General features: G+C 38.7%; 1 protein-coding gene across 5 annotated transcripts in view; it reads right to left on the bottom strand.

Moving 5' to 3' along the window:
• NR3C2 (nuclear receptor subfamily 3 group C member 2) overlaps positions 1 to 19083 on the bottom strand; it is a 366173-nt gene that overhangs the window by 106618 nt on the left and 240472 nt on the right. For all 5 annotated transcript variants that reach the window (XM_063809057.1, XM_009448401.4, XM_054683874.2 and 2 more), the window contains exon 4: positions 8957 to 9073. In XM_063809057.1, the coding sequence (XP_063665127.1) occupies positions 8957 to 9073 (117 nt within the window). The remainder of the gene's footprint in view (positions 1 to 8956; positions 9074 to 19083) is intronic.

Below are 19083 nucleotides of genomic sequence, written 5' to 3' on the forward strand. Positions count from 1 at the left end.
ACCTGATTTTTTTTCACTAAATACTACTTGGGAGATCAGTCCATATTAGTATATACAGAGTTCCCTTTATTTTTATTAATGTCTGAAGAGTATTCTGTAATTTATTTAATCCATCCTCAACAGATGAATATTTAATAAATTTCTGATATTTAACAACACCACAATGAGTATTTAATGTAGAGATCATTTCTAGCATTGCAAGAATATACATAGGATAAATTCCTAAAAGTGGAATTGTTGAGTCCAAGGCATGTGCCTTTTAACATTTTATTGAAATAGCCAAATTGCTCTCCATAGGGGTTGTACCAATTTATTCTCCCACCTGAAATGCAGGAGATCATCAATGAGTTTAACTTTATTTCCATACTCTCATCAAACAGTGTCATAAAAATGTTTTATCCTTGTCAAAAAAAATAACATCTCATTACATTTTTAATTTGCATTTCTATTATAATGATTAGATTTAGAATCTTTTCATGTGTTTCAAGAACCAATTGTATTTCTTTTATCTGCAAGTGTTCTGTTCATATCCTTTACCTGTTTTTTTAATGAGTTGGGTTTTATTTTCTTATAAAATTATAGGAGCTCTTTATCTGTGAGAAAAATTAACCCTTTGTCTATAAGTTGTATTTCCTCCAGTTTCATATTGTTTAAGGCCTTTGCAGTAATATTTGATTTGTAAGTAATGTTCATTTTTCTCAATTTTTGCTTTTATAGCTTCTGAGTTTATTTCATATAGTCATCTTTCAGCATCCTCAGGGGATTGGTTCCAGGAAAACTTATCCCCTGCTCTGAGATACCAAAATCCATGAATTCTCAGGTCTCTCATATAAAATGGCACAGTATTGTACATAATCTATTTTTTTCCTCATAAGTTATCGGGGTACAGGTGGTATTTGGTTACATGAATAAGTTCTTTAGTGGTGATTTGTGAGATTTTGGTGCACCCATCATCCAAGCAGTATACATTGTACCATATTTGTAGCAGTCTTTTATCCCTTACCCCCCTCCCACTCTTCCTCCCAAGTCCCCAGAGTCCAGTGTGTCATTCTTATGCCTTTGTGTCCTCATAGCTTAGCTCCCACATACCAGTGACAACATACGATGTTTGGTTTTCCATTCTTGAGTTACATCACTTAGAATAATACTCTCCAATCTCATCCAGGTCACTGCAAATGCTGTTAATTCATTCCTTTTTATGTCTGCATAGTATTCCATCATATTGATGTGTGTGTGTATATATATATATAAAGAAACTGTGATATATATATATATGATATATGTGATATGTATAATATCACAGTTTCTTTATCCACTTGTTGATTGATGGGCATTTGGGTTGGTTCCACAATTTTGCAATTGTGAATTGTGCTGTTATAAACATGCGTGTACAAGTATATCTTTCAAATAATGACTTCTTTTCCTCTGGGTAGATACCCAGTAGTGGGGCTGCTGGATGAAATGGTAGTTCTACTTTTAGTTATTTAAGGAATCGCCACACTGTTGTCCATGGTGGCTGTATTATTTTACGTTCCCACCAGCAGTGTAGAAGTGTTCCCTGTTTACCGCATCTATGCCAACATCTACTGTTTTTTGATTTTTTGATTATGGCCATTCTTGCAGGAGTGAGGCGGTATTGCATTTTGGTTTTGATTTGCAGTTCCCTGATCATTAGTGATGTTGAGCATTTTTTCATGTTTGTTGGCCATTTGTATATCTTCTTTCGAGAATTGTGTATTCATGTCCTTAGCCCACTTTTGGATGGGATTTTTTTTTCTTACTGATTTGTTTGAGTTCATTGTAGATTCTGTATATTAGCCCTTTGTCAGATGTACAGAAGATTTTCTCCCACTCTGTGGGTCATCTGTTTACTCTGCTGACTCTCGTCTGTTTACTCTGCTGACTGTTCCTTTCGCTGTGCAAAAGCTCTTTAGTTTAATAAGGTCCCAACAATTTATATTTGTTTTTATTGCATTTGCTTTTGGGTTCTTGGTCATGAAATCCTTGCCTAAGCCAATGTCTAGAAGGGTTTTTTCCAATGTTATCTTCTAGAATTTTCATAGTTTCAGGTATTAGGTTTAAGTCCTTAATCCATCTTGAGTTGATTTTTGTATAAGGTGAGGGATGAGGATCCAGTTTCATTCTCCTACGTGTGGCCAGGCAATTATCCCAGCACCCTTTGTTGAAATGTCCTTTCCCTACCTTATGTTTTTGTTTATTTGTCAAAGATCAGTTGGCTCTAAACATCTGGGTTTATTTCTGGGTTCTCTACTATGTTCCATTGGTCTATGTACCTATTTTTATACCGGTACTACACTGTTTTGGTAACTATGGCCTTATAGTATAGTTTGAAATCAGGTAATGGGATGCCTCCAGGTTTGTTCTTTTTGCTTAGTCTTGCTTTGTCTATGTAGGCTCTTTTTTAGTTCCATATGAATTTCAGAATTGTTTTTTTCTAATTCTGCGAAGAATGACGGTGGTATTCTGATGGGGATTGCGTTGAATTTGTAGATTGCTTTTGGCAGTATGGTCATTTTCACAATATTGATTCTACCCAACCATGAGCATGGGATGTGTTTCCATTTGTTTGTGTTGTCTATGATTTCTTTCAAAACACTCTCAGCAGTGTTTTGTAGTTTTCCTTGTAGAGGTCTTTAGACTCTTTTCTTAGGTATATTCCTACACATTTGGTTTTTTTTTTTTTTTGCAGGTATTGTAAAAGGGGATAAGTTCTTGATTTCATTTTCTGCTTGGTTGCTGTTGGTGTACAGAAGAGTTATTGATTTCTGTACATTATTCTTGTATCCGGAGACGTTGCTGAATTCTTTTTCAGTTCTAGGAGGTTTCTAGGGGGGTCCCTAGGGTTTTCAAGGTCAACGATCATATCATCAGCAAACAGTGACAGTCTGACTTCCTCTTTACTAATTTGGATACTGTTTATTTCTTTCTCTTGTCTGATTGCTCTGGCTAGGACTTCCAGTACTATGTTGAAGAGGAGTGGTGACAGTGGGCATGCTTGTCTTGTTCCAGTTCTCAGAGGGAATGCTTTCAACTTTTCCTGATTCAGTATCATGTTGGCTGTGGGTTTCTCACAGAAGGCTTTTATTACATTAAGGTATATACCTTGTATGCCGATTTTGCTGAGTTTTTTTTTTTTTTTTTTTTTTGAGATGGAATCTCACCTTGCTACCCAGGCTGGAGTGCAGTGGCGTGATCTTGGCTCATTGCAACCTCCGCCTCCTGGGTTCAAGCGATTCTCCTGCCTCAGCCTCCCCAAGTAGCTGAGACTACAGTTGCGCGCCACCACCCCTGGCTAATTTTTGTATTTTTAGTAGAGACGGGGTTTTGCCATGTTGGCCAGGCTGCTCTTGAGCTCCTAATCTCAGGTGATCCTCCCACCTCAGTCTCCCCAAGTGTTGGTATTACAGGCATGAGCCAGTATGCCCAGCTGGGAGTTTTAATCAAAAAGGGATGCTGGATTTTGTCTAATGCATTTTTTGCATCTATTGAGATGATCATGTGATTTTTTTGTTTTTAATTCTGTTTATGTAACATATCACATTTATTGACTTGCATATGTTAAAGCATCCCTGCATGCCTGGTATGAAACCCACTTGATCATGGTGGATTATCTTTTCCATATGTTGTTGGATTCGGTTAGCTAGTATTTTGTTAAGAATTTTAGCATCTATGTTCATCGGGGATATCAGTCTGTAGTTTTCTTTTTTTGGTTATGTTCTTTCCTGGTTCTGGTATTAGGGTGATGAATTAGGGAGGGTTCCTTCTTTCTCTGTCTTGTGGAATAGTGTCAAAAGGATTGGTACCAATTCTTTGAATGTCTGATAGAATTCTGCTGTGAATCCATCTGGTCCTGGACTTTTTTTTGTTGACAATTTTTTAGTTACCATTTCAGTCTTTTTAGTTACCATTTTAATCTGTTATTGGTCTGCTCAAGGTATCTAATTCTTCCAGATTTAAGCTAGGAGGATTGTATTTTTCCAAGACTTTATCCATCTCCTCTAGGTTTTCTAGTTTATGTGTGTAAAGGTGTTTATAGTAGCCTTGAATGATCTTTTGTATTTCAGTGGTGTCAGTTTTAATATCTCCTATTTTGTTCCTTAGTGAGGTTATTTGGATTTTCTCTCTTCTTTTCTTGGTTAATGTTGCTAATGGTCTATCAATTTTATTTATCTTTTCAAAGAACCAGCTTTTTGTTTCATTTATCTTTTGTATTGTTTGTTTGTTTCAACTTCATTTAGTTCTGCTCTGATCTTGGTTATTGCTTTTCTTCTGCTGGGTTTGGGTTTGGTTTGTTCTTGTTTCTCTAGTTCTTTGAGTTGTGACCTTAGATTGTTTGTGTTCTTTCAGACTTTTTGATGTAGGCATTCAGGGCTACTTTCATCTCAGCATTGCCTTTGCTGTATCTCAGAGGTTTTGATAGGTTGTGTCATTACTGTCAATTCAGTTTGAAGAATTTTTAAATTGCCATCTTGATTTTGTTTTTGACCCAATGCTCATTCAGGAGCAGGTTAATTTCCATGTATTTCTATGGTTTTGAAGGTTCCTTTTGGAGTTGACGTCCAATTTTATTCCACTGTGGTCTGAGAGAGTGCTTGATATAATTTCAATTTTCTTAAATTTATTGAGGCTTGTTTTATGGCCTATCATATGGTCTATCTTGGAGAAAGTTCCATGCGCTGTTGAATAGAACGTGTATTCTGCAGTTGCTGGATGAAATGTTCTGTATACATCTGTTAAGTCCATTTGTTCCAAGGTATAGTTTAAATCCATTGTTTCTTTGTTGACTTTCTGTCTTGATGACCTGTCTAGTGCTGTCAGTGGAGTATTGACGTCCCCCACTATTATTGTGTTGCTGTTTATCTCATTTCTTAGGTCTATTAGTAATTGTTTTATAAATCTGGGAGCTCCACTGTTACGTGCATATATGTTTAGGATTTTAACCACTGCTGCTTTAAAGTTTGTTTTGTCTGATATAAGAATAGCAACGCCTCTTTGCTTTTGGTGTCATTTGCATGAAATGCCTTTTATACCCCTTTACTTTAAGTTTATATGAGTCCTTGTGTGTTAGGTGAGTTTCCTGAAGGCAGCAGATGGTTGGTGAGTTCTTATACATTCTGCGGTTCTATATCTTTTAAGTGGAGCATTTAGGCCACTTACATTCAATGTTATTGAAATGTGAAGTACCGTTGCATTCATCTTGCTCTTTGTTGCCTGTGTACTTTGGTTTTGTTTTTGATTTTTAACTTTTTTTTTTTGCTTTATAGATCTGTGTGATTTATGCTTTAAAGAGGTTCTGTTTTGATGTATTTCCAGAATTTGTTTCAAGATTTAGAGCTCCTTTTAGCAGTTCTTTTAGTGATAGTTTGGTGGTGGCAAATTCTCTCAGCATTTGTTTGTCTGAAAATGGCTGTATCTTTCCTTCATATGTGATACTTAGTTTCACTGGATACAAAATTTTTGGCTGATAACTGTTTTGTTTGAGGAGGCTGAAGATAGGTCCCTAATCCCTTCTAGCTTTGAGGGTTTCTGCTGAGAAATCTGCTCTTAATCTGATAGGTTTTCCTTTATAGGTTACCTGGTGCTTCTGTCTCACAGCTCTTAAGATTCTTTCCTTTGTCTTAACTTTGGATAACCTGATGACAATGTGCCTAGGCAATGATCTTTCCGTGATGAATTTCCTGGGTGTTCTTTGTGCTTCTTATATTTGGATGTTGAAGTCTCCTGCAAGACCGGGGAAGTTTTTCTCGATTATTCCCCCAAATATGCTTTCCAGGCTTTTAGAATTCTCTTCTTCCTCAAGTACACCGATTATTCTTACGTTTGGTTATTTAACTTAATCCCAGACTTCTTGGAGGTTTTGTTCATATTTTCTTATTCTTTTTTCTTTGTCTTTGTTGGATTGGGTTAATTTAAAGACCATGTCTTTGAGCTCTGAATTTCTTTCTTCTACTTGTTCAATTCTATTGCTTAAGACTTTCCAGAGCATTTCACATTTCTAAAAGTGTGTCCAAAGTTTCCAGAATTTTTGATTGTTTTTTTCTTTACGCTATCTATTTCCATGAATATTTCTCCCTTCACTTCTTTTATCATTTTCTGGATTTCCTTGGATTGGGCTTTGCCTTTCTCTGGTCCCTCCCTGATTAGCTGAATAACTAACCTCTTGCATTCTTTTTGAGATAAATCAGGGATTTCTTCTTGGTTTGGATCCATTGCTGGTGCACTTGTGTGATTTTCTGGGGTGTTGAAGAGCCTTGTTTTGCCATATTACCAGGGTTGGTTTTCTCGTTTCTTCTCATTTGTGCAGGCTCTGTCAGAGGGACGGTCTAGGGCTGAAAGCTGCTGTTCAGATTCTTTTGTCCCACAGGGTGTTCCCTTGATGAACTACTCTCCCCCTTTTCCTATGGATGTGGTTTCCTGTGAGCCAAACTGCAGTGATTGTTGTCTCTCTTCTAGCCACCCAGCAAGTCTACCTGGCTCCGGGCTGGCACTGGGGGTTGTCTGCACAGAGTCCTGTGATGTGAACTGTCTACAGGTCTCTCAGGTGGGGATACCAGCACTTATTCCAGTGGAGGTGGTGAAGGGTGCAATGGACTCCGTGAGGGTTTTTAGCTTTGGTGGTTTAACGCTCTATTTTTGTGCTGGTTGGCCTCCTGCCAGGAAGTGGCGATTTCCAGAAAGCATCAGTTGTAGTAGTGTGCTGAGGGAACTGTGATGGGTGGGGCCCAAGAACTCCCAAGAGTATATGCCCTTTGTCTTCTGCTACCAGGGTGGATAGGGAAGGACCATCAGGTGGGGGTATGGCTAGGCACGTCTGAGCTCAGACTCTCCTTGGGTGGGTCTTGCTGTGGCTGCTGTGGGGGGTGGGGGCGAGATTCCCAGTTCACTGGAGTTGTGTACCAAGGAGGATTATGGCTGCCTCTGCTGAGTCATGCAGGTTTTCAAGGAAGTGGGGGAAAGCTGGCGGTCACAGGCCTCACCCTGCTCCCAGGCAAACTGAAGGGCTGGTTTCACTCCCACCGAGCCACCCCAACAGCCCAAGTCTGTTTCCAGGGAGAGGGCAAGAGGGGCTTGAAAACTTGCCCAAGGCTATCTGCCTCCCAGCAGCCACAGAAAAGGGCTTTAGTTCTTCCCCTGCCTGTGAAGTCTGCAGGCCTGATTTGGGCCATCCCCCGAGTTCTGGCAAGGAGGCTTCTGGCCCTGTTCAAATTGTTACAAAGTTCAGCTAGAGAATTCCTTCTCCTTGTGGAGTTTTACCCCCTGCTCCTCTGGCCACCCTCCCGATGGATCCCTGTGGTGTCAGGCAGGAGTGGGCTGCTTGGGGACCCAGAGAGCTCCCAGGACCTTGCTGCTGCTTCTTCTACACCTGTATTTCACTGGGCTCTCTAAGTTGACTCAGCTCCAGGTGAAGTCAGAAACTTCTCCCACAAACAGACCTTCAGCTTCTCCAGTGGGGGTGTGTGTCCAGGAGAGGAGGGTCTCCCTTTCCCACTTCTGCAGTACACAGAACTCACAGTAACTGGGGTGTCTCCCAGGTCCTACGGGAGCAGTCCGCTTCCTTCAGAGGGTCTGTGGGTCCTCTCGGGATTGCTGGTTTGTTCTTGCAGTGGATCTGGAGCTAAAATTCACAATGCAAGCCTCCGCATGCTGCTTTTCCTGGAGCTGCAATCTAGTCCTGCCTCCTGTCCACCATGATCCCCTGAATCCAGTATTGCACATAACCTATGCACAACCTCCTGTATATGTTAAATCATCTCCAGATGACTTATAATACCTAATACAATGTGAATGCTATGTTATATATATATGTTACACTGTATTTTAAATTTTGTATTTTTGTATTTTTATCTTTTAAACCAAATGTTTTCAATTCATGGTTGGTTGAATCTGCAATATGAAACCCACAGATAGTGGGATTTGGAAAGGTCTTCTCTACTTGGAGAGTATTAAGAAAAATTCATGTTTTCTTTTAGTACTTCTGTGGCTATTTTTCTAAGTTTAAATCTTTGAAGCATCAGCATTTATTTTGGTGTATAGTTAAGAGCTGGTATTCAACTTTCTTGTTTTCCAGATGGTTATCTAATTGTCATAGTATTTTCTATTGAATAATCTCCCATCCCTCCACTGATCTTAAAAGCCAGTTTTATTGTGTGCAAAATTCCTATATTATTTGGATTTATTTCTTGACCTTCTGTTAATCTGTCTGACAATCGATAAGCAAATACCACAGACTATTTTAATTATTGTAGCTATAATATGCTTTCCTATCTGGTAGAGCTAGTTCCTCTCATTATTTTTCTTTTCTAGAATATTCCTGGCTCTTCTTTAGGAACTTAGAATAATCAATTGGTATTTTTCTTAGAATTATACTATATTTACAGATTAACTTAGGGAAAATTTATATCTTGAGGATGCTGAGTCTTCCTATCCATGGATGTTGTATACTTTCGCATTTGGTTCTAGTTTTTTACCCTCTCCTCCTCTTTTGATGAGCCTCTGTAACATTTCAAAGCTTTTTTCATATATATCTTTCTTTATTACATATACTTCTAAAGTTAGGTATGTACTCTATGTGGGTAATGTTATCACATATAGGTCTAATTTCTAAACAGATGTGGCAATAAAAACTATTAGCTATGGGTTTATATAAAAGTCATTCATTTTTGTTTTGTTTTTTGTTAAGTGCCTAGTTCTTGAAACTTAGCAAACTCAGGCTTGAAAAATTCACTAGAACTATAGCCATAAAACATACCTCTTTTTGACTCCAGCTAATAAATATTTCTCTCCTAAAATGTTTTAGCATGAAAACAGAACTCATCGGATTTTCAGAAACCTTTGCTCCCTGTTGGCTTCGTTTTCAATTTTGAGAGTACACCGATCTTAGTGCTGTTGCATTACCTATTAACAATTTTTATTAAACTAAAAATACAAAACTTACCTCCTAAATTCATTCCAGCTTGAAGACATTTCTGAAGTCTGCAAGCAGGACAATTCTTTCGTCGAATCTTATCAATGATGCAATCATTTCTTCCAGCACATAAATAGTTGTGTTGCCCTGATTAAAATAATAAAAAATAACTGTTAAAATGGAGTAAACTAGTACAAAACATTAATATGTATACTCAGAATATAAAACGACTTCTTTCCTGCCTTGAAATCTCTTTCTCAAAAAAGTAAAAGTACATGATTTGTGGATAATATAGAGGAGGAGATGGTCAGCTTAATGCAGCTGAGACTTTAGATTACATATGATAACATTACACTTATTTTCAAACATGTTCTCATATAAGTAGAGCCATATTTCTCCATTGTTTGAATTTTTTTATAGCTGCATAGGTTCAGACAATAGTGCACATTTCCTGCAGACATCACAACAGCACCAATCTAAACAAAAACCCTACTGCAGCTGTTTAAGCTGCTATGCCTGCCCACCATTTATACATGTGACTTCACTGGGATTTCATAGTAATTTCACTTTCAAATTACACAATTGGAAATGTTAAACTATTTCATTCTGTAAAACAATATGAAACTAAAAAAAATCAGATGTGGGCACAGCACAGGCTTAGAGAGTGGCATCTATTGGCAAAATATGAAATTGTAGCCTAGCTTTATTAGTATTTATTCAAAAATATTTACTAAACACCCACGGGTACTAGGCACTACTAGAGGCACTAGGGATACAGTGATGAACAAGACAGACAAAAGCCTCTGCTCTTAACTTTCATTCGATTTGGGGGAGACATAATAGACAAGGTAATTAGATAAAATGTGTAAGATGTCAGATAATAATAAGCACTAGGGAGAAAAATGAAGGGAACATGGAAGGTGATTTTTAAATAAAGGTCTATAGATCTATCAGTCCTATAGATCCTTCAATCTAACAGTGTGGACATCTGGGGAAGAACATATACCAGAAAGAAGGAAAAGCAAATGTGGTAGAGAGGAAGGTGAGGGCTGATTACCTGGCATGTTCTAGGAACAGCAGGGACACCAGGGTGAATGAGCAGAAGAGAATGAGTAGAGAGTAAGAAAAGACAGAGATAAAGAGCTAATGTGAGCCACATCACATAGGTCCTTAGAGGTGATATTCAAGACTTTGGCCTTTACTCTGAGATGAAGCCACTAGACTAGAGGGCTTTGAGCAGAGGAGTCACTTGATATGATTTACATTTCACAGCATCACTCTGGCTGCTGTGTTGAAACTGACTGCAGTGGACTAAGGACAGAAGTAGAGAGACCAGGGGTAGGAGGCAATTATTGTAACCTACGGGAGAGAGGAAAGTGGGCTGGGTCATTGTGGTACCAGTGGCAGTGGTGAGATTCTAGATGTATTCCAAAAGTAGAGCTGCAAGGGTTTGCTGACAGACCAGAGGAAATGAGGAGTTAAGAAGGCCTTAAGATTCTTGGGCTGAACAAGTAGAACAAAGGAACTGTCATTAATTAAAAGGGGAAGACAGAAGGAGCCAATGGTTTATGAGGAATGACCCCAGGTCAGTCTTGGACATGGTAAGTTAGAGAAGCCTGATCAGCATCCAAGTGGAGGTGTCAGGTCTGCGGTTAGAAAGAGGGCTGGGCTAGAGATGTAATCAGCTTATGGATGTGATTTTAAGCCATAAAACTGGGTGAGATCATATGGTGGGTGAGCATAGACTGGAGAGTGAAGCCTGAAGAGTCATGGGTTATTGAAAAGAAGAGAGGGAGGCCCACTGTTTACTGCAAAGTAGTGAACAGGCTCCAAACCACTCCCTTCAGTGTAGTACCATCATGTTCCCTTGATTTAAGAATTACTAAGTAAATTACAGTAAATACTCAATAAAAATAATGTGCATCACTTGATGTAATTAAAATAATTTAATCTAAAGTATATTCTCTAACATTATAGTAAATCTTAGTAATAATAATAACAATAAAACAATAGTAACAGAATAGGGAAATCTATCAAAGTGAAGAAATGAAACCCTGCCATTATAATAATCTAATGCCTTTTCTAAAAATGGAAGGCTCTTAATGAATATGGGTAGGGGTAGATAATTACACAAAGGCAATCAATATCCATGGTAAAAACGGTAACTGATAAACATAACCTTTCATGACGTTGTACAGCAGCTTAGAGAGGTTTCCACTTTTAAAATAAAATTTTAATGCCACATTAGAGTTCTATCTTAGTTAACCCACAGAACAACCCTATGACATAGGTGAGATTATTATTGCTGCTATTCACCAGAAGAAACTCATACTAGAGTTGATAAAGTGACTTCCCAAAAAGGTAGAGTTGGAAGAATAATTTAGAAAGTCTGATAATATTGCTGTGCCTCAAGGCCAGGAGAGGTTTTTCTAAATACTAATTTGCAATATAATTTACTGTTGGTCTAATAAGACATTGAAGATGCTCTTTGGAAATGAGAAGCAACAGAATGTTGAGAGAAGGACACTCTACTAGCCAGCATTTCTACTGACAACTGACATTATGTGCCTTTTGCATAGTATGAGATTGAATATAAAACCACAGGTTTCATCTTTAATATACACTGAACTGAATAAACTTTAAAGTCCAAAGAAATAACTAAATGTAATTTAAATTTGTTTTAATTCAATAAGTATTTATGGGGAACCTCCAATATGTTGCAAGGTCACGAATCATTTGCATAAGGGTTGGTCTGCTGTAGTCTAAGATTCACTTCTGTGAATTTTCAGTAAATGTAACTAAGACTTTTTAGATTGTAGGCATACAGAACGGAAAAAAATGGTCACTGTCTTATGAACACATTGGAAGATTTTCTTCTATGGGTGTTCAAAAACAGAGACTTTCAAATGCCAGGATTGTTCTAGAAGGATTTTAAAAAATAAATACCCTTCAAAAATTTGTTACTGTAACAACCCAGGATGATTTTCTCCCCAAAACAATACTTCATCTTCCACATATAGGATAGGAGAGTTGTAAGAGACTGTTGCAGATGTGTCATTTTCAGAAAATTTTGTCGTTTATATTTTTAGTTGTGTAAACATTAACAATTTAAATTACACCTACACAAATATATAATGTGTGTCTCATTCCTTAATTCATATTAAACCAACACAACACACAACGAAAATCTGTCCAGTAGGACTCAGGGAACTTTAGTCATCCATCCATCTGTGTACTCGAGTTCAGTGTACCTCCTGCTTGAGGTTGGGGCAGCTTTTTGGGCATAAGGAAGCCATTCTAGAAGACAGAAAGCTTCCAAGGTTAGGATAAACTTGAATGAAGTAGCAAGATGCTCAGGTCAGTTAGTGCACGTGTAAAACAAATTGAAAGACTTGTAGGAAAACAAGATGAACTAAATTAAAGGGAAAATAAAAGCAAAAATGCCTTATGGACTTAAAAAACAATAACAAAGTTGAGTTTAAAAATAAATCAAAGGTATCATTTTTTTCTAATGTTTTAAACTATAGTATTGCTTTTAACTGTAGAATAATTCAGTAAGTGTTTAAAAGTTAATCTCATTATTTTAAAAGTTACTGCATTCAATAAAAATTGTCTTACAATTTTCAATTATTTTGAAATCAAGAAGCAACTTTTTGTTATACTTGGCCTGGTCCCAACTGAGAAAATACAGATTATGTGACATGCAGGTCTCTAAGCATCAATAGCATAAGAACAGAAAAGTAGAAAAACGAAGGGCAGGGAGGAGAAAGCACAATGAAAAGGGGACCAGCTTCGCAACCAGGGTCCATCTGGGTCTCAATCCTACCTGAGTCAATAAGGAGCTATCAGAGCCTCAGCCAAGTGGCTCAATGTTTCTAGCATTGGTATCTTGATCTATAAAATGCAAAGAGTAATGCCTACTTTCTATATTATTAAATGGTTTCAAATGAATAATATACACATAAAGCAAGAAGCACAAAGCCTGGCCTGAAGAAAGAACTAAAAAAAAAAAAAGAAAAAACTAAAAAAAATTTAAAAAGGTGGTAGAGGTGGTAGTGATGACCATTTTGTTAGCTCACTTAAAAAAAAAATGGGGCCGGGCACGGTGGCTCACGCCTGTAATCCCAGCACTTTGGGAGGCCGAGGTGGGTGGATCACGAGATCAGGAGATCGAGACTATCCTGGCTAACACAGTGACACCCCATCTCTACTAAAAATAGAAAAAATTAGCCGGGCGTGGTGGCGGGTGCCTGTAGTCCCAGCTACTTGGGAGGCTGAGGCAGGAGAATGGCGTGAACCCGGGAGGCGGAGCTTGCAGTGAGCCGAGATGGCACCACTGCACTCCAGCCTAGGCGACAGAGTGAGACTCCATCTCAAAAAAAAAAAAAAAAAGCAGGATGAGAAAATCCAAAGAACAAAAATCAACTCGTAATGAAAGTTAAGTGAGTAAAGAGCGTCCTGTGGGAGCAGAATGTCGCCTTTGAGTAGGAAGGCCTCTAGATGAAAAGAGTCCAGCTGAGCCAAGACAAACGCCATTCAGCTCCGAACCCATCTTTAAGTCTTTAGTTTTTTTCTAAAAGCTGGCAAGGATATGAGCGTGTTGAACTATATCTTCAGGGTAAACACAGTATAAAAAGCCAGGACTGTCCTATCTGCAACTCAGCTAAGAATTCTAGATTAGGGCCCAAGACTACAGGCATGGGATAAGATTCTGGAAAGTTATAACTTCCTTGTATTATTTCTCTTGCTATCTCTTTTTTTTAATTTATTACTTAGTATCAAGATTCTTAAAAGTAAGTAGGCACATACACTCAGGGGCAGAAGCAAAGGTGAGCCTGGGAGACTGAATTCCATTTTGCCAGGAGCCTTGAGGAAAACTGTACCCCTGCAGATGAGAGAAGGCAGAGGTAACTGATATTTACAGACAGGCAGGTTGAGGAGCAAGGCCCTCGGAAAACAAGAAAAAGAAGTTCTAGGATTTAACATATGTTCCCAGACAATGAGTTAATTCCATTCCACAAGGATTTTTAAGGCAGAATATAAAAAGGTAAAACATAGTCCATTTCCTCCAAGACCTTATATTCCACGGGTTAGGAGTAGGTTGGGGAAATTAAAATGATTAAGATAAATCTCCCTATGTAACAAACCTGTACATATCATGTGTTCTTGATATGTTCTGACGTAAGGAAGGGACCATATTGGAGTTGGGGGATGAATTGGTCTTTAAGGAGAAGGAAAGCGTCTGGGGTAAGCCTTAAGGAATGTTCTAGAGGAATGTTCATACAATGAAACATGGAAAGGACAGATGTACAGGTGTTCCACACAAAGAATAAGCCCAAGGAAGGCTGAGACACAGTTAAGTGTTCAGTAAGCAACTGGTCTGGCAGAAGCACAGGCAGGATGGGTACAGAGGAGGAACAGACAGTGTCCACACAGTCTGGTAGCCCAGCCACTTCCAGAGGCCGCCAATGCCCTGCGGGCTCCAGTGCCCCTTCCTCTCTTCTGGGTTTCAGCCCCATGCATATACCTGTCCACTGAATGCTCCCACCTGAATGTCTCTGACACTTCAATCCCTCCTTGTTCACTAATCAAATGCCACATCCCCACCCCCCACACAGCCCCCTTCCCGCCTGCTATATGCCCAATTTTAAAGCTACAAGGAGTTGCATGAACTAGAAGCTACAAGTTATCCATGATTTACACCGCTTCTCCCCACAATCCTCTACATTCAACTGCTGGCAAAGAACTGATGATTCTCCCTTCGAAGTGTCTTCTGTGTCCCATCTATATCCATCAGTACTTTCCTCATTGCAGGATCTCTTGGTTAAACTTCTGAATCATGGAGTTTGAATCCCTGTTACTATCTGACTTTAGAGAAGTTACTTAGCCTTTTCATATATGTTTCCTGACTTGTTAAGAATTATAAAACTGCCTATTTCATGAGTTATCATGAAAATAATACACCACACAAAGCACTTAAAATAGTCACTGCTATGCAGTAAGGATAAAATGAATGGTAGCTGTTATTGCTGTATTTCTGTGATTATCATTATTACTATTATCATGTGCTACTGCATATTATCAGTATAATTTCAATGGACTTGTAGCTAGTCTACCTGCCTCTACTAATACACCACTTCTAAATCAAATGATTCTAACTTCAATTTAAAAGTTATTAAATTAAAAAAAAAAACTCTTACACAGACATCAATAGGTTAAAAAAAGAAAGAGAAACATTTTGGCTGAAATGAAGCTAAGGGGTATCCCTGGTGTTTCCCTCCATCTGTACCCGTCAGTGGTGTAGGGGGCACTCCATAGGAAACTGCGGCCTCTATGGCAGGCACTTAGGGCCCTGGGCCTCCTCAGAAGTTTCTCCATCTTCTGTAGAGCCTGCACAGTCATCCCCCTGAATCACAGATCTGATTATGACATCATCTGTTTAAAGGCCTTCTAGGGCCCTTCACTGCTTAAACTGTCAAGTCCGAGCTCTTATAAGCTCCATATTCAATGTGAATTGAGCCAGTGTGGCACAGGGAGGGGAGGTGGGCAGGCCAGAGCTCAAAGATGTGCTTAGCAAAACTTACAACCATTTCAGAAAAAGGAACCAAAGCTTGGTCAGAGGCATCTGACCTAATAACATTGGATTATGTTTATTGGTGGTTTTAGTTTCGGTGTTTTTATTATTGGCATGTATTGTTCCTATTATGGATGTGAAGGACAATATGCTTATGGTTTATTTTAACAAATAAAAGAACTCAGAAGATTTGTCCTTTGCCTGCTTGTATCTCTCTTCACAAGTACAGACATATAGGTTGGTCCTGAATCACAAACACAATTGCTACAGACATCCTCAACTATAGACAGTAGTCAGCATGCACCATCTCCTCTGCCTGCCAACCCTGGCTGATGTTTGGTCATGGGTGGTGGCAGGACTTCTGGCATATCTCCCCCATTACTTTTCTTTTAAGTCTTAGAAGGGAGTCTCATTTCTGTTTTTCTCTGGCTCCACTAATTTCATGTTCTATGACATCTACAGATCCATATACCCTCTTCAACTCCCCATCAGTGTCCCACTCCTCTACCTATATCTGGAAAACATTCTATCCCTTTATACACACGGCTGATCGTCAGGGTAGTACCCTTTTATCAAGCAAGACACTGCGGTTCTCAGGGAGAGTTAGATATGAGATATGAAAAGAACCAGGTTCTGGAAGCCCCCAAACCACAGCAGACACCTACAAATACTCTTGAGAATCTTTAAAGAAGGATTTGCAGAGCAGGAGGTGCTTCAATTACATCTTATGAACAGAATGCCCAAAATTTTATGTTTTAAAAAACTGACTTATCACACATTGGGAACATAGCCTTTTACATATGGGGGACTGAATATGGAAAATCAAAACATACTGAACATTGACATTTGCTCCCGCCCCAGTACCCAGATTCCTTCCCGTCCCCACAGAGATGTGGTGCTGGGGTCTCAGATTGAGCCTCCAGTGGCGAACACCTCTGCCCACCCTTGATCTTTTTTTCCAGGGGGAGGAAGCTCCAAGATGCTACACCACAGGCCTCTCTCCATCCCCTTTACTCAGTCTGCTTTCATTAGTACATTTGAGAAGAATTAATCTGGCTTGCCTGCCTCCACATTGGCTTCGTCCTTTTGTGGGAGAGCTCCCTCTGGGAGCAGGTGCTCAGCCTCCAGTCTTGGGGAGGCCTGTCCTGTTCCAGCTGTTCCCTTGCCTGTACCTAATCTGGGGGCTCAGATGACAGGCCCTTTTGGCTCTTATCACTAAATGATATATTTCAACTTATTTACTCCCAAATGTTGATGTTTTATCTTCCACCAGCCACTCCTTTGTTTTATAACTCAATTTGTTCAGAATCCGGGTGGGAAATGTGCTATTTTACAGGTCGCTTAGAGATGAAGAGAGACAAAGTTAACACCAGAGTCCCTGAGATTCAGATCTCACAAATACGGACCCATACAGAGTGAGCTCCTGAGCTTGAATCCTAAGAAAGGCCCTAAGGTTCACCCCTCATCCCCCTTCCTCTGTATCTTGCTCCTTAATTCCTACTTTCCCAGATCTGGAGCTCATTAAAAGGCAGGGAACCCAGGGAATGTGGTCATTATGGGAATCCAAATGTTGATGACAGTGAAGGCATAGTTTAAACCCTCTTCTGGTGTTTTTGTTTTCCTTCTAAAAAACATTCTTGAACAAATTTCACCACTGAATCTTGTTTTCCTTTAAAATCTTATTTTTATGCTCCCTATGTTATGTGAAATGTTTTCTTTTTCATATCTTGAAGATACAAAGTATTTAAATAAAAGGGACAATAACTTATAAAAATCATTTGATATTTATCACTCTCTGAATGATCTATTGCTTAATAATTTGTTATATGCCAGAGCCATTAATAAATCTGAGGGTTTGGTTGTTGTTGCTGTTCATTCAAACATGGGAACTATATGTTTAGTAGAGCACCAAACTGGCTGCAAGTACGTCTTCACTAACTACCCTGGTCGATACTCTAGAATAACCAGACCTTATGTACAATGTAAGTTTCCCTATTTAAAAAAAAAAAAAAATCATTTATTTTCAGTATCAAAAAGGCAATTTCTCCAAATCCTTTTTAAAATTAACTTTGTGCTTAAATCTCTTTCTCATTTTTAAAGATCCATTTGTTGTCCTGCTGCAAGATTTTTTTTTTTTTTTTTAAGCAGTTGACAACTGCCCAGCAACAGCAGCCTGTGTTTGCAGTCACTATTTTGGGCTACATCACATGTCACTTACATAACCTTGTTTAACTGCTCTTGAACTGGTTCGAACAACCTGGGAAACAGATTAGAGCAGCCCCAGCAAATTCCCGCATTGCAGATTCTGATGGGCGATTTCCCTTCCCCCATCCCTCCCCCCGCCCCGCCCCCATTCTTATAATGTCGCATGGTGAGTTAAGACGGTGTCCAACAAGAACTGGTTATTCATTGTTGGAGCCAACTAAAACATTCGATAATTAACTTCCTCTGCTCAGTTAAAACCAGTTTGGTCTGCCCATAATAAACCAATGAACAATGATCCCCTGCCGCTGAGGTTTATGAGTGGGCCTGGATTAACATGTTTTAAAATGCCAGGGGGAAAAAGAACTGACTTGAGAAGTAAGTACAGGTTGCCTTTGCCACCTTGAAGCACAAATCTTTTGAAATTATGTTTTTAGGATTCTAACATTTTAATTTAGAAGTCAGATTAGCATTATTTTTTTTTCCTGTGGTGTTTCAAGAGTTCTTCCCATGTGGATAAGCACAAAATTCCCACATAAACATTCTTCTTGTTGTGAAAGGTGTTCGTTTTTCATTTTTTAAAATGTACTTTTAATTATCATAAGAATTTTTATGTATATTTTAGTAAAAGATAATCAAAGATAATATTATATGACAAAATCCAAGTGATGTAAGATTTTAACCTTGAGAAACACTTATTATGGTGCGCAGTAAGAAAAAGCAAGTAAGTTACTGACAAGGAACAAGAAACTTTTTTTTCAGGAGGAGTGACTTACATCTCTCACACATTCAATACTAGGAATTTAACATAGCTGCACTTCACTTGCAAAAACATCTGTTATCTAGATAAACTAATAAGTTATTCAGGGCAGTGGAAAGGGAACTAGCATTTGTTGAATTCCTATTATGTGACAGGTGCTTTACCAATCATACCTAATTTAATCCTTTAAAAATCCTATGGGGGGAGTCCTATGAGATTGGTCATATTATCCCCATTTTGTTAATTAAGACAAATTCGGAGCGGTAAAATTATGTGGCTAGCTTAGCTGGGATTCATACTTACAGCACTTTCATTACAGCACTTACTCTGTCTACGGTCCATCCATGTTAGAAGTATACTTAAGATTCTTATACCAACAGGACAAAATGGTGCAGAAACAGAACCTCTGGAATGCAAGACATGTTTAGGCCACCTTAAAAAGGATAATTCAGACAAATACATCACTAACCACTCTGACACTGGGAAAAGAGAACCATATGAATTTGGTCGCACCTATAATTCTAATTACATCATACGTAGGATGCCAAATTTACATACTGCCTGATCCACCACTTTTTGCCTGATCTAAATATACCTCTAAACTCCAGACCTGGAAGCCAA

This window comes from Pan troglodytes, chromosome 3, assembly GCF_028858775.2.
Source record: "Pan troglodytes isolate AG18354 chromosome 3, NHGRI_mPanTro3-v2.0_pri, whole genome shotgun sequence".
NCBI classification, from domain to species: Eukaryota; Metazoa; Chordata; class Mammalia; order Primates; family Hominidae; genus Pan; species Pan troglodytes.